Consider the following 23,016-nt stretch of genomic DNA (forward strand, 5'->3'; position numbering starts at 1 on the left):
AGAGAGTGGGAGTAGAGGAAGACAAATGAAACCCACTGATGAGATTGCCCTCTGCCTGATCTGTCTTTTTTTTCTCTTGACTTTAGCTTTTCCATTTTGAATTTATCACACTCATAATGGGGGGGTATTTTTCATCCTTTGAAGGGTTTTAGTTGCTACAGTTGGCTCCTCATTTATTTTGACAAATAGTCATTAAAGAAACTTGAAGACCTTGTGACATGGAAATGTTACATCACCGTGCTGTGTAATGTTAAAATGTAATAGATCACAGTCTGTGCACTGAACTGGAGAAAGGTCCAACGCAGCCTTCTCTGAAGTAACATAATCAGTCCTGCTTTGTCGCACACTAATGAAAGGAAGGGAAAGTAACATGATAATTATGGAAGGACAGTTCAGAGATAACACCCAAAATGTTTCAAGATCTTACTGACTCTGTAGCTCCAGCAGTGCAGTTTGTAGAAAGAAGAGCGGAAAAGAGCAGTTTGTGTCAAGAGCAAAACCTATATTCATTTTACACGAGGCTGTTTGGTGATTCTGGAAAAAGGGGGATCCGTTCAATTCAAACTAATGAAAGCCAGTCAGCACCTATAAACAAATGCATACCAAATCAACAACCTCAAATAAATACAGCGGTTAAACTCCTGGAACTACAACTGGCAGACTAGCTGTTCAATCTTATTCTGTTCCCCAACCAATTTCTAAACAAGAATCAGCTCTGCTTTGGCTGATACACACTCAATTATGGTCAGTCTGTCTGCCACTCTCCTTCATTTTCTAAACATACTGATCAATTCCGTGCCAAGGTAAAACACAATACCTTGCTGCTTACTTCGGAAAAACCCTTGTCTGCACTACTGGACTGAGCCGTGTGTTCTTGGTAAATCCTGCTGGAAAAATAAGTTTCTGCAACCCAGGCATTCTTCATCTCCACGTATGTGGCACTTGAAGAATGTCAGTCTCCTGCTAGGTCAAAATAATGGAGTAGATTCCTGTCCTTGCTTGAGGTTCGTGGGCAGCCAAAACTGGTCTCTTGCATACCGGCGGGTTCGGGATGCTGGGGTGCGATTTCACAGAATTTACAAGGGGCCGCACAGGTCTCTGAGGTGAGCGAGCTATTCCCCATGACGGCGTTCCCGGCCTTGAACTAATCCCCCCGGTACATGAATTCAGTTTTGGATGTTGGCAGCTTATATTTTAGACATCAGTGTGCTGATGGCAGATAGGATATATCAGGACATCTAGCCACTCTCACTCCCCACGAACAAGCTACTGCTACTGCTACCAGTGTACGTAGCAATAGTAACTGCAACAACTGCTCTACTACTACTGCTACTGCCAATAACGCCACTAATGACTTTGTAATAATGGTGACAAATGACTGGCTGCCAGAGTAGCAGCAGGCACTAAGCTTGCTCCGAGGCTCATGTAATTCCCCCGCTCTCCTAATCCCTGTTGAAAGGAGCAAGCCTTTATTAGCGCCGTGGCCTGGGCTACGCCTGTCTGCTTGGGCTCTTCTGCCCGGCGGCCCGCGTGATTTATTGGGACCCACAGGTGAGGCCAGCCAGCCACCACAGTGCCGACATTCAGCAGAGCTTCTGAGCGGGGGAAGAGTACGCACCCAAGTCGTCTGAAAGTGGGGGGTGGGGTGGGGGGGGGTGATATTTATGTTGTTAAATCTTCCCTGGGAGTTCTGGTGTCAGTTGTGAAGATTTTACCCTCCCTGGCCGACAAAGCCAGCGCTGTGCCTGAAATCCGGGATGATCCGACTTATTCGAGCCCCCACATTGTTTTCCTGTGGTGCGGAATGCCGCGTGCTCCCTCTCCGCGCGAGGACTTCCCTGGTTTTGGAATGCTTGTCACTGATGGAAATATGAGCACGGATGTGGAAGAGGGCAAATGGCAGGGGCAGAGGAATGCTGGGAACACAGAAGGAGAGAGAGAGAGAGAGAAAAGGAAAAGAGGGGTGTCTGTGCAGGACTTCTCCTTGAGTGTTTGCATTGGACTTTTGCTACCAACTTAAGTGCAAGCAAACATTTATCCTGATGGTTAACGGAACATTTGTCTTTATAATCTCCGTGCACAAAGCATTAGACAGCCACTCACTCACACCCAGACAGACACACCACACACACACACACACACACACACACTTATGAAGCACACTGTCATTTAAGGCATCAGTGGTGGAGAGGGCTGTGGGAACTGCTGAGAGTGGAGTGGGTGGTACTCTGGGGGGGTGATATGTGGCCATGTGTGCTCATGGCACCGGAGCTGTGGTTGGCTGGAGGGGGGGTCGGAGGTCAGGAACGGGGGTCAAAGGGCGCACTTGGTGGCTGAGGAGTCCTGTTGAGAGAGAGGGAGAGCAGTAGAAAAAGAGAGGGAGTATTTACACACACACACACACACACACACACACACACACACGCCAGGCTCACCTGTTCATCATGAGCCACCCTCAGACTGAAGGCTCAGATGGCAAAAAAAAACCACATTTTGTATTTATGGCATTTAAGACTCAAGAAATAGCAACCGATAAATGGCTGTGCCTTTCAGAGTTTTGTGTTTAGGTGAAAAAAACAGGATGAAAGTGCTGCTGTGCTTTAAAAGGAATAAAGGGAGAGAAAGATACAATTTCTGAATGTGTGTGTGTGTGTGTGTGTGTGTGTGTGTGTGTGTGTGTGTCTGTGTGTGTACAGCTCCAGTCTGTGCAGTGTGTGGTCTGCACGCAGTCGGGCGTACCAGTTGTTGTTCTAACAGTGGTCCGTAACGTTTGAAACACAGACAGAGAGAGGAAGAGAAAGAAAAAAGAGAGACAGGTATTTCTCAAAGGATGAGGATGGAGGAGGAGTGGATATTTCCAGTCGGAAAATCTGAGACATGCTTCTTAGACCATGGCCGCGAGTGTCGCCATCCTGCAGTACGGCTCCCATGTGGATAGAGGGAATACTGGTGTGTGTGTGTGTGTGTGTGTGTGTGTGTGGCTGGTTTTGTGCTTTTGGGGTAGTCTTCTCTTTTCTTAATAACTATGCTGTGGCTTCACCACCCTGCACTTTGCTGAAAGTTACTGCACAAAGAGAGCTGTGTGATGTGGTTCCTGTGAAAGTCTGCCTACATCCATCCCCATCGGCACAGGCTTTTTACCCAGTGAGGCAATACACAACTGAAATGTTGGGGAAAACAAAACATGTAAGGATGGCAAAATGCTGGACACGAAGCAGACAAAGTTGTTAGTATGAATAGGTTGATTAGGGATGACAGTTGTTTGTAGTCGAAGCCAGAGATTGCGGTATAAGGGAAAACTCGTACTAATTGAAGTGAGTTTCATTTGTCTATGCCATGGTTATGTAAGTGAAAGCAAATGTGGCTTGATCTGATCATCACATTGTTTTGGGTTAGAGTTTGAAACATGTTCTTTGAATCAGCATTGTTTATTTGGGAAGTTCCTGCAGAGCTGCCTAACACATAGCTTTTGCATTCTTTTTGAGATTCCCAACTGAACGCGAGGTTGCCCTTTTGCTTAGCCACCCATAAATCTCAATGCCGAGCTATTGATCCGCGCTAAATCTGCCTCACAAGTTCTGCATCAGGGAGTATACAAATATATAGCTGTAAAAGTGGATTTAGGATTTGTTTTTGAAAAGCTTTTTGGGGCCGTTCCTACGCCATGGGAGATTACCATTGGCAAAATAAGGAATGGGAAATGGCAACGACGATCCGAGTGATGGAAAGCTACAACACATACAGGAACAGTGAGACATGCGTTTTCCAGAAATCTCCGTCAGCAGTTTCCCCGCTCGTCTCCCAAAGCCCTCACCTACAGTACGATGCTGGGAAACATTGGCTGTAAACTCTCCGAGTGTTGACATAATTGCATTAGATACTTTGATTGGGTGCCCATCTTTGCCTCACTAAATGATTTGAAGATGGAGTCATATCTTGGCACGGGCCAACGCTTCTGGGCCTTGCCACAAAGACCAGATGAAGTAACGGACTCCGAGCATGTCCAGGGTTGTTTCGGAAACGTCTGCGTGGCTGCCTGGTCCCTGTCGGAATCGTAAAAAAAAAAAAGAAAGAAAGAAAAAAAAATACTTGGGACTAAAACTCGGGGCTGTGGACGGGGGTGAGTGCGGTTTTCGTCTAAAATCGGAGGACTGTGCAGGGAGCAGTAGCCAGGCACATAAGGGCAGATCATTACCACGAGCGGTCCCTCCGGATGACATGGGTCTGGGGAGGAGAGGGAGGCGGTGGGCGTTAGCGGGGAAGAAGCGGGCAGGGGGTTTTCTTCATTCACCCCAGACTCTTGGAAAACCTCCAGGATGGAGGGCTGGGAGACACTGCAGGGATCCTGAGACCACTGAATCACTCAGGAAGCTTCAGAAGCCTCCGTGAAAACTTCAGGAGCATCCCTGAGCTGCGCACTGTTTATCCAGTGATATCATCGCCCGTGAAAGGCACTCGGAAAACAGGTGTGGAAACAAAAAAACTTCAAAGGAATTGTTTCCCTATATGTAAAGCTTGTTGACAGTTGCCATTTAACTGGAACCTGTGTTGTCTCTGTCTGCTTCTTTGTCCGATAGGTCAGGGCTTTGATGTTCTTCTTTATGTTTTTGACCCTGCTCACTCCTCCCATGTTGTCTCTGGTAACGAGCCGAACAGCGTAAACATTTCTCCCATACAAGGAATAGAAAGATAAAATGTTTAATGAGAGAGGGGATGTTTAGAAATGTTTTGTCAGCCACCATATTTAAGCTTTGACCCTTGCCCTCCCGAGTATATGGGGTCAGCTGCCATAGCAACTGAGCTGCTTTTTCACCTAGATTCTTCTGAGGCAGACACACAAAAGAGGGTGTCTGTCTGTTGGACAAATGATGACCCACGGCAGGGTACATGCCTCCATTGTAGCTGGAGCACAGTTGTACAGTGACTTTTGGCCAAAAGATATTGCAAAAGACTTTCATGATTTGACTGTCTAGATGTGGATTGCACATCGTCCAACACCATCCTCTCTTTCCAGGGGTCAGCCAGTTTGGTGAACTGCTGTTGAACGTTCTCTGAAGCCGGATTTTTAATTGATTTTTTTCCCCTTGTTTTTCGGACTTTCGGACAAAGACACAGACGTTATTACTTGGGTAAGGAATTGCTTACTCCTTTGTGACTCACTGGATTAAACAACACGGATCAACCCTTCAGAGAGTTGAATCCCAGCGTCAGATTGCCAGTGTTTGTGTTCAGCCAGAGGTCTCTTCCCTCCGAGCCATGCATGGCTGGTTCTCTCTGGTCCTGCTTGGCTATTCTCACAACATGATTTTGTTTTGTATTATGCTCTTACACAGAAACACTTGGCACAAGGTAAAAAAGAACAACGTGCCTTGACACCAGTCCATCCAATACACAGCCTCATCACAGGAAGGAATTAATTTATTTTTACAACATAAAATAGCCCCTATAAACATAAACATAAAATCCTCACTGTGATAAAAGTAAATCCTATTATCTTAAATGGGTTTTACCCTCCCCGAATCTGTTATTGGTCTCCAAACAAAGCCGGCCATTTCTAACAGACTCTCCAGAAAAGCCCCTTCACTCTCTCTCTCTCTCTCTCTCTCTCTCTCTCTCTCTCTCTCTCTCTCTCTCTCTCTCTCTCTCTCTCTCTCTCTCTCTCTCCCATATGGGCTCCTTGCTGAGTTACACCGCAGAGCCTCTCTCGTGCTCCCCAGCGGCTGTGGCGGCTGTGGTGGTGGTGAGCTGGCCCGTAATGATGCTACCAGATGAGGGGCTACCATGAGAGTTCAGCGGCTCTTGCCGGGGAACCTCAGCATCCCCTGCTGACCTCCTCTCCCGCCACATGGCCGAAAAAACCGCGGGTGCTGAATGATATTGTGGCTATTCAGTTTCAATTTTCGCTCCTGTTCAACAGAATGTAACAGGGCTCTGACTTTGAGAACTGCATGGCAAAAGTGCATTTGTCAAAACTGCAGCGGTGGTTGCACTGATTTGTTTTTGTTGGGGGGGTTTAGATGTTCCATTTCTACACAAATAACATATACATGTATTTTGCACACATACAGTATCAGTTTTATGACAATGTCAAAAAAACGCAACCTAATCAAGAAAAGGAATTTTCATGTAAATGTCCATTAATGGCCTACGTGTATTTAAAGGTGCAGTCGGTAATTCTAACCCCATGCCTTTTTTTTCAAATTCAACAAATTGCTCCCCGTGGTCCTCTGTTTGTCCATTTAGTGTTAAGCTAAACACATCCTCAACGGTATTCATACAAAGTACTGGCTTTGTAAATGGGAAACAGACATACTGGCTCAGACCAAGCCATAAACAAGCCCAGCCAATCAGCATGATGCTTTAGGAGCATGAGGGGTCTCATTTGATTGCCTGTTGAGCTCAGATATCCACAAACTTTTACTTTTGAGGTTTTAAACTAAATAGGTATTAGTATTGTATACTGTATCTTCTACAATTTTGGACACTTTTGGAACAGGTTTTCTGTTTAAGAAAACTCCCTGTCCTAAAAATAAATTCTTGTTCAGAGTATTGAATGGGAAGCTTACCTATTTCTGCTTTGGATTATCAGACTGATTTACTTAGTGTGTGTGGATTACAATCTTAAAAGTCCTGAGAGATTTCCTCCCATATAGGATGACGAGAGCACGAAAGTGTGCGTTGTTTAATGTACTGTATGTTGACAAAGACTAGGGGGAAAAAATCCACAATTATGTTAAAAACCTTTGTTGTGTTCTTCAAAGGGCTGTAACTGAGCATGGATTTTGATGTGTACAGTCTGGGATTTTTGAATAGGTTTAAGGTGTTAGCACTTCTTTGTGTGTGCTTCACATTGAAAGATCTGAGACAAGTCTTTTCTTTGAACATTACAAAGGCAGGTTTCAACACAGATTGAATGCAGCATCCCTGTTATTTCCTGTAAGAACCTTCCTTGTCACGTGATTATTAACACTAATGCTATAGGAAATCTCCTGAGAGTGTTGATCAACCTGAGCTGGTTAGAATTCTATTAAATGACAACTGAGAAGAAGTCACAAATTACTTAAGTGGTCTGATATTTTTTTGATTAATAGGATATCACAATGGTGTATATATACAGTTTATACAGTATGTATGAGAACTATGCAGTTTTTAGTATAACTTTTTCCCGGGTTGTTTGGTGGCTGTCCCGCTTTCCTCTAGCGTCTGTGAGCAGAAGAAACAGCTTTGCAAATTTGGTCTGAAGAGCCACCGGCCTCAGAGTCAGAAAGTCTTGCGATAGTGCCAGGTCTCGCAAGGTAATGAATTGCTTTATGGCACTATACACACACCCCAGCCTGGCACCGGCTAGCTACAACAAGGTAGCAATTTAGCAAAGTTTCTCAAACATTTGTCATGGCAGAGCAGGCAAAAAATAATCAGAAAGTGACCGCAAAGCTGCAGCATGGAGCTAACTCTTTTTGTAAAGCACAGCCCCTCCCAATACACATATAGAAAGGCCTCTCAGGTATGCAAGTATGAATGTTGTCATGGTATATTTTCCCACAGTGTGTGATTTTATATGAAGAGGGTAATATGGGCTTCATGTTTGGCAAAAAGCCGACCCCCATGTTTCTGTTTTAACAGGCCCTCTCAGACAGGGTCAAGCTGAATCCAGGTATGTTCAGAGGTGAGCTGCTGAGTCCATTGTTCATTCCGTTTAGCCTCAAACGTTGTCTTTGAGCAGCTTCAAACTCCACTCCTCAAACTGGACATTAACATAAAATGACCGCTCTACTGTTCCTACATGTGTTTTAGCGAAGCAGAAACGGGGGAAAAGGAGAGTGTCTTGTGTTTTGTCATTCAGAAAGGAACGGAAAGATACTTTTATTTCACCAGCTAGTGGAGACGTTTGTTGGAGTAAAGTTTGACATGTTCGTTGACCCGCAAATATCTTTTGTTCAGACTCTATGAGTGGCTTCCTTTGGAATGTTTCAGCAATTACCTTGTTTACTAGATTTCTGTAGCAATGAATTCATGTCATGGTGGTGTATCACAAGAAATGCTCACAGCTGACAGAACTCCACAGGACTCTAACAGGTTGCAGAATTGTTTTATGTCGAACTTTTCGGGTGAAATCACACATCCATTCCGTGAAACAACTTTCCCTGGCCATGCTGAATTAAAATCACATTGGCCTGACCCAGTATTAGTGAACCCATGCTGGGTGAGTTTCAGAGGAGTTTGTGAAATACAGATTCATAAAAGTTTTGCTGGCAGATATCCAGGCAGCTCGCCAGACATACTCTCTACTACGTGACAACACATGGAAAAAGCACTAAAAGCTTGTGGTTTATATGTTTCTCCATACCGCTGTGTACAGTATGTTTTCCCTCTTCTCCCCTATCTCATTTGGAAGCACGATTCTCTTTGTGATTCTCTTTTTCTCTTTTTGACTGTGAGCTGGGTGACTACCGCACACATTTTATTGTGTTTTTTTGTTATGTTTTTTTTTTATTTTCTTTCTTTTTTCTAAAAATGGGGTACCTTACCCACATTGAGGGGGTTGGGGGGGGTGGGGGCGTCTGCGGAGCCGTGCGGGCCCCTCATGTGGTGAGCACTCCGCGGGGCTGTTTTTATTGCCCCTCCGCAGGAGTCCCAGACTCCCCTGCCTGGAAGGGCTTGGCATTCTGGGGCAAAAAAAAAAAAATGACCATAAAAAACGTACCGGGAGTGGAGTAGCATGGAGGGAAAGAGGGGGGCCACTTTCGCCCTAAATGGGAGAACAGTTAAGATCTCAACTCCTCTCTTTTCAAACTAGCTTGGAGACATAGGTTAACGACCAGAAATTACCGCGGCCATTTTCTCCTTTAGTGCTACTGTGATTATAACAACATAGTGCGGCCCTTTCTTCTGCCCATCCTTAATAGTGAGAGAGACGTCCAGGCATGATGTCAGCTCATTACCTGCGGGAGGCCAAACAGTCCCGGCATTATGAAGCCCACTGCAGGACAGGCCTGGCCAGCCAATACTGCTTTTCATCACTGGAGGTCCTCCAATCCAAACCAGGCTAGTACATTTGTGTACCTTTGCCATTATGATTGGAAAGTGTTGCAATTACACATCCACTGACTGGGCCCAGATGATTGCCGAATGTGTTATTCTTTCGGCTTTGCCATGGTTCGGTGTCGCAGGTTTGGGTGTACCTGCCGTGGATAGCCAAGTGAATTACCATTAAGATTTGTTGCGTTAGCAGTCCCACTTAGCTCATACCCAGGCGGTGTCCCGCGGCGTAGCTTTGCGGCCTCCTCCGGCGTCCGTAGCCGACACCTCAGACTTATGGCCGCGAGCTCCGTCCGCCTCCTTGAACCTGCCCCTCTGCTCATTCCACAACTCACTAAGTAGCCATAACTGTCATCCTGTCCACCCAGAGTTACAGCCTCGGCCATTACACCAATCCTGGTGCCCTTCTAATGCACTGTTACACAACCTGGCCACGGCTAAAAGGACCTGCGTCCCTTCCTCTCTCAGACAGCTGCTCCGATGACTCAGGACACGCTGATTGAAATGTAATTTATTAGACCGCAAGGGCCATTAAATGGTGTGGATTGCAATGGCCAGTCCAATTACTATGAGATAACCTCATCATCAAGGTCTGGATGATGCTGTTGAGCTTTGCGTAATCCATAACGGGTCTTTGCGTTTTTTCCTTTTCTTTGCATGGCACCATATTAACATGTAACTCACTGTGTTTCCAGTCATATGTAGCATGTTTAAGTTGATTAACATGGTTCTTAGAGTGTTCTAACTTGTTTGATTATGTGTGTGTATGTGCATACGTGCATGTGTGTGGGTGGATGTGTGTGTGTGTGTGCATCTGTGTGGCTGTGGGAGATCCGATTCCATCAGTGCAGCAGTGCGGCGTGTGTTAAGCCTCCTCAGCTGTCGCGTAAGATCACTCGGCAACAAACCCCACACTGTGTGACCCGCTCTGGGACTCCCCGTCGCAGTGGCCAACAGGCCCTGGGACTCACAGAGCAAACTTCCGCTCAAATAGACTCGGAGATCCACTCAGGAGACTTGAGAGGCCAAAATGGGTGTACAGGCCCTGCTGCACGCCCCAAGACATCTGCAATGCACTAACGTAAGAGATTGTTGAAGGTTTTTGAAGAAATCATTGATTTTTGAGACACATTGTAATGTCTTTTTCAAGTGAGAGGTGTTAGATCCTTTTTTGTCATCGTATCAAAAGACTTTGTGGTCCAGACAGAAACCTGTCCTGACTCAGACTGTAATCCATCAGTGGGCGACCCCTGCTTTAGGCTAACAGCCCTGCTCTTCTGTTGAGCCTCCTCCTCCTCCAACAGAGGGTGAAGCAGCCCCGACAGTAGCAGCATCATATGGGTGCTGAAAACTGAAGATGGATGCTTTGGCTTCAAGTCTATCCCTATTACCATATTAAGTAGTTACCCAGCTCTGATGGCTACAGATCCTCCGTCTTTGGTTCAAGCTGTTTTGAGCTTTGAGTGGGTCGGACAGGCATTCTCTCCTGCCCAGAGTCAGTGGGGGTTGTTTCTGTTTTTGGTTGGCTGCCGACAGCAGTCTCCACCAGCGCGTGGAGCGAGTGTGTGGAGTGGACTCACTCATGTGTGTCCTCCATTCAGCCCGAGTCAGCGGATGCCTGCACTGTCATCAGTTTGGGCCAGAAATGTGCCAATTCAAACCGCAGCCTTGTAGTGCTTGATGGAAAACTCAGACGCTTTAACCACAGGGCCCGAGCCGTGCCTTTTGCTTGTTTTGAATATGTATATGAGTTTGTTTAACCTCACTGTAGATGCTAGTTGTGCGACTTCTGTTTCATATATTGGAACACTGGTTCTTAGCCCCACTGGGAATATATACTGTATACACACACACACACACACACACACACACACACCTACCTACATATATTGGTAGATTTGCGTCATGGTATCGGCATGTGGTAGGCTACCGACTGCAACTTTGAGAAACACTCATTAAAAGCAATCGCAAATTAATATGAAGACCGGGATGATTTTGACTGCACAGTATTAGGCCATTCCATAGACTAATTAAACTAAACTTAATTACCATAGGCTAGTTAAGGCTAGGATAATGTAAACATCTGTGGAGTGTGGCAACATGCTTGGAAATAACTCGCACAACTTAGCTGAGCAGGAAGGACATTGCCAGATAGGCGCGGTTAGGATTTAAACGTTATCCGTTCGCTTACATCAGGTGTTTTATGAAATAGAAGCTAATCTAGGATACCATCTGTCCTGATATTCAGACCTGAGCTGATGTGATGGGATATTTTTGTGTCCAATCAGTTCTGTCTCTGTCTCAAATGCACATGCCCGCCAGAGACTGAGAAGGAGAGAGGAACAGAAGGGAGGAAATCTCACTTTAGCCTGTCACACACACACATGAATATATTAGCCCACATCACTGCTATCTAGTGAATTTGACCCGATCCACCAGCAACCTGCAATGACCCACATCCACGGCTGAAGTGTCCTTGAGCAAGGCACCTAACCCCTCACTGCTCCCCAAGCGCCGCAGTTGAGCAGGCAGCTCACTGCTCCGGGTTAGTGTGTGCTACACCTCACTGTGTGTTCACTGTGTGCTGTGTGTGTGTTCACCAATTCACGGATTGGGCTAAACGCTACATCTCCCCCTGCTCTGCCTCCACATGGGTCTTGAGAGAGGATGTGGTGTTCTCTCTCCTATTCTGGAGACAGAATTCTCCGCTGTTCTCCCTGCCCCAGTACAGTGACCTCCCACAGGTACACTGGATGCCCAGAATCCCACACACCGCTCCAGAGGTATCTATATTTTCACGGCCATCATTATGACACATCAGCATCCGTGTGCGTGCCAGTTGCAAATGCCAGATCCGTCCAGACCAGGAAGGCAGCTTTATGAGGAAGATGTATGGGGCTTTGGCACCCAGGAGCTCCTCTTATACGACCTCATTTCCCCTCTCCCTGCACCTCTTCACCTGCTGAGACCAGGGGGGGAATGAAGATGAATAGACACTACATCAGCTGAAATGATGCTTCAGATCTGAGGTCTGAAATGAGGTCAGTCTGAGGCCAGAGGCGTGCCTTTCTGTTGGGGACACACCGGCTATTTCCAATTTTAAAACCTGGAATGTGGAGTGCTGTATCCATTAACCTGAAGTAGAAACATTGTGTTGTTTTGCTGAAGTAAGGGTTCAATCAATCTGTTTTCACCTTTTATGGGCCCCCCTGGCCCAAATCCCTTTCATTATCCCTGCTCTGTTTTCGTATCGACACTTTCATTATGCTTGCCCTGTTTTCCTTCAGGAGCGCTATTTTTCAAAACAGCTGTCAAAAGTGGTCGAGTGCTCCCCATTTGAAACTTTTTGCTTCTTTTTTTTTTTTTGCCCGGCTGTATCCAATTTTCGGGGCCACAGCCAGCACATGTCTTTCGTCCAAGTGTCATTGGTCTCTCTACCTTGGTGCTTAATCCGTTTATCCACTCGCTGTCTGTGGAGCATTTCTGAGGGAAGGGCTTACATCTGTTCACTATGGAGCGATTATCATCTCGCCTGTTTGATCTTTTGCCGCAGGGCTTCTGCTCTTCTAGCCATGACGTCAGCGCCCCTGGCCGCTGATGCACCTCAGCACGTCGGCTCATTAAGCCATCAGAGGAGCCGCGGTGTGATACGTCTGAGCAACACGCGCGTAAGCCAGCGCGGTTCATGCGCCGGTAGAGCTTCGGGGGAGACGGTGCAGTTTGCGGTTAAAGCAGAGAGGAGCCAATGAAGTGGGACGTGATTTGCATGTGATGTGGGGGGAGGGGGGTTGTGTGCCTGGGCTAATACGTTTCACCTTGGCTGTGTGTGTGTGCGCACATGTATGTGTGTGTGTGTCTGTTTGAGTATTTGACTCTTTGATGTTGTTCATATGGGTGAAGGAGTCTGACTATTTAATTAACTGCTCATCCTGTGATGGCTTGATGCTGATTAATAATGTGCAGTGCTCAGGCTGAATGCTTAACAGATGTCGCCTGTCATCACCTAACGCAGGAAAGCATGTTGTCACGGAAATAATAGCAGTGTTTTCCATGTGGTTGTTTTAGCATTTTTTAGTTGCAAATTAATATGCATTTGCATATTTTTGTAACATAGGCTTGGCAGTCTTTGTTGGTGTTGTGCACAGTAACATTGCACGGTCTCCATTCTGGACCCAGAGACCGCTGTATCCAGATTCAGTGTAAAATGCACTGATTTGAGTGGTCATGAGGTCATGTGTCATGGTGTGTCACATATCAGATCTTCAGTGGCGCTCTTCTGTAATTTCACACTGGTGTGTGCTGAGTGGTACAGAAAGAGAAAAGGGCTGCTTGCTGATGGACGGTGAGTGAGGGATTTGGTGAGGATTTGGTGGTGGTGTCGGGAGGGCCACTGTGTGACACCGAGAGCCATCTGGGCGGATGATGTGAGAGGGCTGAGCTCACTGTTCTTGCCTGGGTGGGCCTCGGTCCCAGGACGCTACAGGCAGCCACGTCGCTGCACATCTCCAAAGGCTATTAAAGTCTTAGGAGGCTCTCTCTGTAATGTTAACCGTGGTTTTTGTGGTGTGATCGTTGACTTCTTTCAGCAGTCTGCCTTATTGCTGTATTTATAAACTAATTGATATTTTTTTCTGCTCAATAGTCCAAGTGAGGTGGTTGACCTTATTCCAGTTTTAGGCCTATTTTGTTTTCCAATACCTCACTTTATTCCAGTAGTTGATCTCATTCTGTCATATTTGCTCTACAGTTCTAGAATCTTTCAAATAGGAGACATGAGGGGAAGACTTGACTAGACTCCCTGTTGCCTTTTTCAGTGTATTTGAGATACTAAAAGGCTTGACATGTCAAAGTATAATCTAAACAACCTTATTATGTTGCAATTCTGTGTTATTGAACATTTACATAGCTTTTGTGTGTGTTCATGGTGAAGAAATTAATGCTGGCTCATGCAGACTGACTATGTCATTATGTCAATAAAACGCTTGAAATAATACAGAATCTCAATGCCTCTCAAGCAGAGAGTCTGGTTGGAGACAGGAGACTGGAGACAAACCATACTGATAATGAAAGCGTAAGATAATCCAGAGGACAGCGGCCTGGTTCCAGTGAAGTTTTTTCTTCTAATGATGCATGTGACACAAGCGCAGGCCAGCCAAAAGGCGCTGAGCACTCTAGTATTGAACTCCGACCACCGCTTGATGGAATATCTCATCCGTTTATGAAATTGGCAGAAATTGGTGTCTGGAGAGCAGTCTGAGCTCATAGTCCTCCTGTGAATGAGATTGTTTTGGAAGGCACCTGAAATTACCCAATGAAGAGCTCAAAGCAGAGACCACCGCCATTTGCAAATACAAGATCATTGTCTTTTGTCTTTTTTTTTTTTTTTTTTTAAACAAACATGGCCTTGACAAACTGGAAAACTGTGACTCATCCTCGGTCATCTGCGATCTCCTCCTGCCATCCCTGGATGGAGCCGGTGCTGATGAGACTCGTCATGGGGACAGCTGGGCTGCTGAGAAGAGGATGAGTGAATGCAGGACATGTTGGACTTCACAGGCCTCTCCATCATGGCTCTCACAGAGCCTGGACTTCACAGAGCCTGCTTTTTGTCCTGGCTCCGTCTTCACCATCGCTGACCAGCACGCAACTCTAGACGAGTGTAAATGTAGAGGACTTAAAGTTGGTCAAGTCTGACCAGGCGCCAAACAATACGGACAGCACCGGCTCCGTGATTGTTTTAGAAATGTTTTTTGGTTTCACCAAATCAGCACAGTTTCTGTTCACAATTTGTTAAAGGTGATGAGATTTATCAAGCGCTGAAGCACTTACCACCATTGAGACGCCTCGATGGCTGACATCACCAAGGCCACTCGACAGCTTAGCCCCCCCAGACTGGGACTGGGCAGAGGCTGCTGGCTTCGCTAATAACGAACCAGTGGACCTCATTATCCTGTTGTTACGGTCACGATTGATTTTTTTTTCCACGCACGTTTTCCTTTTCCTAAGTGGATCTAACCAAGCGCTGGCTTTCTTCAAGCCTCCAATCACATGGAATACGCCCCTTTTTGAAGTGAAATGTGACAGAGAAGAAGCAGAGCAGACATGAGGAGCTGGACAGACTCGTTATTATTCTCTCTGGACGGGAGGCGTTGTGTACTCTGCATCTGGTACAGTTGTGAATGTTCCGTCTGGTGACGCGTGTACACAATGTGCTTTTCCATTGTGCGGCGGTGGGGCTTTTCACTGACTCACGAGGAGGCAACGCTGCGCTGCGTGCTGTGCCAGCGATGATTGGTGATGAACACTGGGGGAGGTGTCGGCCATATTGGTCATCACCACCAACAAGACAATTGAGTCCTTTTAACTTGCAGTTGCTCAACCACCGCATCACACTCCACAATCTTTATCCTGATCTTGTTTGCTCAGATGTATTATTAGGTTATGTGGTGGAGGGAGATGATGGCAGTGGTCTTGTGCTGTGTATCACACATTGTGTTCACTCACAAGGCCTGTGGCATATGCTTACGGGTTCTTCAACCATCAACCAATGAATCAGTCATTCTGAAAACATCCATCCATATTCTCCTTTCCAGAGTGAGCCAATCAAAGCCACTCTCTCAACCTAAGCCATGATTTATGGAGTTAAAGTATCCTTGACAATGGACTCCATAGCAACCAAAGACAGGCAATCACATCCACAACTTTATTTACAATATTTACATTGCCAACGTTCACCCATCCACACAGAACCCCCCCCCCCCTCACACACACCCACACACACCCACACACACACCCCCCCCCCCCCACACACACACACACACATAGAGAAACCCAAACACTGACATAAACACACACAGAAACACAAACACACATACTCACAAAGCCCATTCATAACCCCCCCCAACACGCGACATGTTTTGGAAGTCGTAGCTCAAGGCAACGCCATGACCCCTGTTCCGTGTTCTGGAGAGCCAGCCTGTACCCCTACAGTCGAGTGTGTTTTTTCAACTTGACTAATTATGTTTATCCCTCACCCCCACCCTGATGACAGCCGCCTCGCAGGCCTGAGACTCTCGTAAAGCGTCTACTTTGGCATAATTGTGCGATTCTTAGACATATTAGAGTTCCTATGAGCTCATATGGAATAGATTTCCCGAGTAGGAGTTGCCCCAAAGTCCTTTGTGTGTATTAGAGTTGAGCTGTGTTGTTTTGATTTCATCCACATGAAAGTTATGAGGCACAGTTTTGGATGCAACTTCTTCTTTTTTCATGGCACGTGGACTGGAAGTATTTTAAAAATCCAGCAAGTGCAGGCCCAAACCTAAGTTAATTAGGCACATTCAAGTTCTATTTCTAAGATGTCCTGCCTATTTTTTTGTTCCATGAGACTATGCTGCATAGCTCTTTCATTCCCCTTGGTTGTCAAAGAGCTTTTCAGCAGACACCATCAGACACATTGGAGAGGAATGCATTAATATTGGAGATCCGAGCTCATCTCTGCACAGTCACTTTTGTACGAAGGCTGAGACCTGAAGTATTTCTCGCATATTTTTCCCTTTACTTTCCTTTTGTGATTTATGTTCTGTTTTTCCCCTCACTCGTTCTCAAATAATTTCCCTCTGACTTTACAGGAGAACTGTTAATAGTTTACTCAAAGCCCAGCGGCATTGTTTGTTCTGTGCTGCGGTCAACAGCACGGTGTAGATTTTAAGACATGTTATAGAAAGGTGAGGTAAATAGTGCGCTGGCAGGCAAGATTACAATATGTAACCTCTTAAAAGATAGTTTTAATCCTTTGAGAAAGATTAAGTGTGTTTTTCTTTTTTCCTTTCTTAAGGAACGCTCAATAAAAGTTAAATTAATGAGCTGTTATAGAATGTTGGCCATTGAAAGTTTTGTTATGGACACGTTCTGTTGTGCTTCCTGCCAGCTGATTGCTTTGACGTTTTCTGTTAATGCATGAACTGAAAATGAGAAAAACCTGCCGACACACGAAAAAAACACTTGGAACTGAGGAGGACGCTATAAAAGTTTCCCCTCGTGTTTCGGTGCTTTGTGGGAAGGCGCTAACCTTTGCTCGCTGATGCTCCTCCACAGGGATGTACCTCCTGGACATGATCTACATCGACTCGGCCTATCCCGCCTCGGACAGCATCCTAGAGACGGAGCAGAGAACCAATCAGATGAACAATCTCCTGCGGGTGATCTCAGATCTCCAGGTGTCCTGCAAGTATGGTGAGTGTCCTCCTTTGACCCTCAGATGAAACAGTCACTGTTTTGGATAGCTCATAACGTCATCTGAAAACTCATGTACAGTGTGCATGCTTTAATTAGCCGGACAGTGCTAAATGAGATGTGACGGCATGTACAGTAGTTTTTAATTGAGATGTGACTGCATGTACAGTAGTGTTTAATTGAGATGTGACTGCATGTACAGTAGTTTTTAATTGAGATGTGACAGCATGTAGAGTAGTTCAATATGAGCAGCTTTGCTGCCTCTGCTAACAGACTTGTCAGACTTGTTTGAAAACTCTTTCCATTTTGCACGTTTCTTTGCCTTGTTCTGTCCTCCAGGCCGCTGGACACGGACGTGTGCGTGTGTGTGTTTTCTTTGTGTGTGTTTTCTGTGTGTGTGTGTCTGTGTGTGTCTGTGTTCTCTCAAAACGAGATTTGAACTACCAGCGTATTACGTAATTTCATTGCTTAATTCGTCCCATGTTCTTGATTGTTGGACATCTCGTGTTTCATGGGGTTTTTTTTCGTGTTCGCCGAAGACCCTACGCCGAAGAGTCCTGCGGAGGTAGGAGCTGGCTTGCAATCCTGTGCATTTGTAAAGCTCATATCCCCCCAATCTCACCCCACCTTTGGATGGCTGTTCTAAGCTCTGGCAGGCCTGTAGACTGGGCCCGTCATTTCAATCCTGACTTCTTCTTTTTTTTGAGAGAGAGAGAGAAAGAGAGAGAGACAACAAGAACGCTGGCTTGCGAAGAAATGCAACAGGAAATGCTCACGGTACCTGAACCCGAAAGAGCCTCGATAATGTTTACAGAGTTTATTTTCATTTCAAATCCCCTGCTTGGTGGAACCAGCACAATTCGGAGACAGTTGAATACACAAAGGCAGAAGAAAGAAGGAGTGAAGGGGGCGCAAAATAGACATTTGTTCCTGGGCACGAGAGCGCTGTGGTGTCCGGTTCCGTTACAGCGATTGCCTCATCGTCCTGTCTAAATACAGTAATCCCTCAGCACGGGACACTGAGCAGTGCTGGACATGCCAATTTGCCCGCGCTGAGCCCAGGAAGATCCTGAGCAGGATGCAGCCGGGCGTCCAGAGGCTCGGGCACATGTGCGGTGGACACACGTGGGTGATGTCATTCGCGGAGCTCCTCTGACATGGCCGCTCAGGCCCCTTCGGACTTCTCCCCGAGCCCCAGCACACTCGCTCACTCGGCCGCACCAATTAGATCCATTTGGGCCAAGGGAGCAGTAGGAAAAAAGGAAGGGGAAAGAAATGAGAAGGATGATTGTTATGGGCTAATTGTCTTTAATCATAACCAGTCCCCCTGACGGCAACCAGCGTGAAATTCTCCCTTTAGACTCTGCCTTTAGAGAGGGCTTGTTCAAGAGGGTTTTTTTGGTGCTTCTCTGTGTCCAACCATCTGTTTTCCTCAATCTGTCTCTTTTTCTCTCTTTTTCTCTCTCTCCCTCCTTCCCTTTCCTCTGTTCTCTGACAGATCACCTCGTGACCCTTCCCCATGTGCAGAAGTACTTGATGTCAGTGCGCTACATTGAGGAACTTCAGAAGTTTGTGGAGGATGACAACTTCAAGTAAGTGGTGTGCGAGCCCGGGCCAACGGGGGAAGGTCGCTCCACCTCGAGCACCCGCGTTACGACTCTCTTAAGATGGGCCTTTGAGGCGCGAGCCACGGGCACCGAGGCCTGGGAGCCAGCTAAGATAATGAAAGTGATTTAGGGTGCCGGGGACCGGGAGGGGGAGAGGCGAGCGGAAGGGGGCCGAGGGAGAGATGCCAGGGCAGGAAACACGGGTCAGGTCTGTCATACAATTGTTGCATTGATGTGGTCAAGAGAAAATCTGAGGCAAAATAAGGCACAGCCGTAGGAAAAACATTTTGAATAGTCCAATGCCCGGGCACAGTGACACAATCATATTTTTCTTCACTTGGGGGAAAAAAAAAACGCCGGATTTTTCCATCTGTCTGCATCTCGTTTTCTTTCATAGGATCGCAGAACTGGCAGCTGATGTTTTTATTATGCTGTCGCTGAATAATGTCCCTCTAGCGATCTCCTTCGTAATCCATTTGTATAAGTATTAATTTTATTAGAGTTGTATTATTGTCAGCAGCTGGCTGGGGTGGTTCTGAGCACAACACTCTATCCCTCTTGTCATTTGCAGTTGGAAATGCTGCTCATTAGACGCAACATAGCAGTCATACGGCCTTCCTTATCTCCACTGACCCTGGCTGACCCTCATCACCAATGCTTACATTTCTTGCAAAACAACATGTTCAGGCGAGGATGTCTCTAGTCAATAGGAATGTGTTTTCCTTAGTTACAAGATAGTGTGTAGCTCCTTAGTAGTGATGTTACTTAGATACGTCATTCACGTTGCTTTCATCTTGTTCACACTTGCTTTGACTGAACAGTGTTTACTCACAAAGACAAAAAAATGTGTCTAGGTTCCATTTAGTCACACTCCAATTATTAATGGCTTGTCTTTTCTGTTTACCATATTTGTTTGCTCTAAACAAATGTGTTAATATTAGTTACATTGGTTACGTAAAAAGAAGACAAAAAAGACATTTCAATGTTATTTCAATTCTTTCCAAGTCATTCACAATTGTTTCATGCAGTCAGTATCTGCTTATGTTTACACACAGAGACGAGGAGTAAATATTGCTTTAGCACTCTTCACTGGACAAAGACATCACCCTAACGCAAAACTTTCCACCCCACCGACGAGCACTATGACGCCATTCTTGTGCCCCACTCGGTGAATTAATGAGGTGTGATGTTTTGATTTTTGAGGGTAGTGGCGCTGACAAATCTCCACAACATGACCTTTTCAGCTGCACGTCTCCAGAAACATTGCAAAGAGGCTGCTCCTTTCTCTGCTGCGTTGTCAATGTAACCAACCCTCCGCATGTGTCGTGCAAAACACTTGACAATTGCTGCAAAGTCCAAAGCCATCCTTTCATGTCGTCATAGTGAGACCAAACTGTGGGTCACGCAGGGACATGGAGCGCGCTGTAACATCTTGAAGCAGACCATGCTGTTGTTCCTCTCAGTCACACCATGCTCTAACATTTAGCAGAACTCAAACAAGGTGAGCCGTTTCTATTTGAGTACACCTGATTGCTCGAGCGCCGCAGGACCAGACGGGTTGTTTACCCCCGGAGATCTCAAGAGTTAATTAGGAAATTGGTGCAGTAGCAGAGGCTACTGCTCTGGGAGAGCCTGCTGTTTTACGCATCTGTAACGGCTTTTTCCATACTTTCTCTGAATGAACAATTTTCCAATGGATTTGATATGTCTGGTTGTGTCTTTACAAGCATAGTTGTGGTCTAGCGAGTGCCTCGCTTTCCTCCTGGAAAAGTCTGGGACTTCGTAACTCTTCCTGGCCATCTAACCCGCCTGCCGTGTATGTAAATTTTCTCAGGCCCCCGTCCACAACCTCACACACTTGAGTGGTGCAAACACAAGTCTCCGTGTTGTTTTTACAGAAAGTGGAACAAATGGTCAGTTCCTTTACTTCAACCAGTTGGAGAAAAGCACCAGCCATGCCAGATCGTGAGGGTTTTCATGGATGATGAATTTTACATCTTCCATGTGTTGTCCACTGGGTAGGACGGAAGCCAACATCAAATATATAGTCTGTGTTTGACTCTCATTGCATAGGGCCGCTTTTTTGTTTACGACTCTTGGCTCTGCCTCACTAGCTTCGGCGGCTAGTAACCGATACGGTGCGATAAGCTCTGCCTGCATAATTAGAGAGTGGAAAGCGGACATTGTTAAAATGCACTTGACTGGTTCTACTGTGCGGGTAGGCACACTTGTGTAACTCTCCTGAGGAAACCATGCGGGCCACTGTTTGGACCCTTCCCATGTTAAACGGTGCCCAGGTGCTGCTGTAATGGGGGGACACGGTGCCCAGAACATTTCGGCCAGTCGGTGGAAAGACTTTTGCTTTAAACGTACCTGTAAATGTTCATATGAGTGTAAATGCTAAAAGTTTGCAATCGCTGAAATATTTTTGAAAAAGAGTATTTTGAGAGCATTGGTTTAAAGGGGATTTGACACTGTTTTTATATTGGTCATCAAATCCCTATTCATTCAGATTCATAGTCAGTGGTTCTGTTCCACATGCGACAGACACCATCTGATATTTGCAACTTCTCTCAACTTCTCCGGCCTGTGGATAAAGATTCCCTGTGGTCTTCGTGATGTCCTTGGAATGAAAACAGTACAGAAGGAAAGTTGGACAACTGTTAATATAAAGGCCAAATCCTAGCCCTCAAATTTACGGTTGGATTAATTTTAAGGGGTAATTCATGGACGCACGTGGTTGGACATTTAAAAACCATTTGCCTGTCAGTCACATTCTGGTCTGGTTAGATGGGCTTTTTCCACGTTGTTTATGATGTACTGTCATTTGGTCAGATGTTGCTACACTCCTCAGTAAATCGTTGTGGCATAGATACAACTGAAGACCATGGTGTGGCTTAATTTCAATGTGACTTAAAAAATGACGGGCCGTTTGCAATTCATTTTCTGTATTCACTTCTTTCTAAACAGTGGGATGCCTCAGATAATGATTATTTAGTTCAATGGAGCATGAAATTACTGTGATATTGGTTGGATCAGATTATTTATGATTGTCCTAAAACTGCCTCTTGAGATATACTGTTATTTATCCTTGATCATTTGCCCTTCATTGTAGCACTGTATTGTGGACAGAATTAAGGCTTTTCCTGTTTTTATGTGATATTAGAAAGATAATTAGAAAGATAATCGGTTTATGAAATGATGACAACTATCGAGTGTATCTTTTAGAGAAAGAATTATGATCCTACAGGGAGCTGGACATTTTAAGCTGCATTTATGGAAAGAAATATTATTAGGTTTCTGCTCACCATAAAGCAATTGTCAATTATTCTAATAAATGTTCACATTTATGAGCATAAACGTTTGCATTCGTCAGTTTGACTCTCATTTTTCGAGTCCAAGCACAATAAATAGAGCCGTAGTGGGAGCCCCGAGAGAATCAAATAAAAGGGTCTCACTATTTTAAGGGTACAGATCTGGAAGGGCGCCGCACTGCCATAAATATTGTTGAGGTACACAGACGGACCACTCAGTCATTGGCTGATGTGAAGTCTGTAATAATGATCCCCATTTATCCAGGATAAAAAGTACTTGGCTACATTGAGGGAAACAAATGTGCGGTGATTTTTTATTTTTTTTTTAAACTTTGAATATCTCTTTGCTTTGTATGGTTTATAGGTTGTCTCTGAAGATCGAGCCAGGAAATAGTTCACCACGCATGGCCTCGTCTAAAGAAGATCTTGCAGGTATGAGTCTGAGTCTCTTGAGGCATATCTAACAATGAATCCTGACGTGGGTGCTTGCTGTGTATACACATATGTTTCTTGAACTAACATTATTAAAGAGATGTGTGTGTGTGTGTGTGTGTTCTTTTATCGGTCTGTGTGTGTGTGTGTGTGTGTGTGCGTGCGTGTGTGTCCAGACATATTGCAACCCTCTGTATCCCTGCTGGTCCTTTGGGTCCACAGGGTCCCTCGAACCTCCGACCAGCTCTAAGTCACATCCTTGGCCATAAATCATTCCTCCGAGCAGATCCCCCCCAGAGACAGGCTGTTAAACCTGTGAAGCCATAGAGTACATTGGCCGTAGCGCTAACCTACAAATGACCTTTTTTTTAGTCACAGGGTGCTTCGCT

The 23,016-nt window shown here is 45.6% G+C and overlaps 1 protein-coding gene across 7 annotated transcripts in view; it reads left to right on the plus strand.

Annotated features, from left to right (window-relative positions):
- The window catches only part of LOC134100351 (ras-specific guanine nucleotide-releasing factor RalGPS1-like), a 78,224-nt gene that overhangs the window by 44,012 nt on the left and 11,196 nt on the right, over window positions 1-23,016 (plus strand). For all 7 annotated transcript variants that reach the window (XM_062553517.1, XM_062553520.1, XM_062553516.1 and 4 more), the window contains 3 exons: window positions 17,137-17,274; window positions 18,773-18,866; window positions 22,560-22,627. In XM_062553517.1, coding sequence (XP_062409501.1) covers window positions 17,137-17,274; window positions 18,773-18,866; window positions 22,560-22,627 — 300 coding nt within the window. The remainder of the gene's footprint in view (window positions 1-17,136; window positions 17,275-18,772; window positions 18,867-22,559; window positions 22,628-23,016) is intronic.

Source organism: Sardina pilchardus, chromosome 14 (genome assembly GCF_963854185.1).
Source record: "Sardina pilchardus chromosome 14, fSarPil1.1, whole genome shotgun sequence".
Classification (NCBI taxonomy): domain Eukaryota; kingdom Metazoa; phylum Chordata; class Actinopteri; order Clupeiformes; family Clupeidae; genus Sardina; species Sardina pilchardus.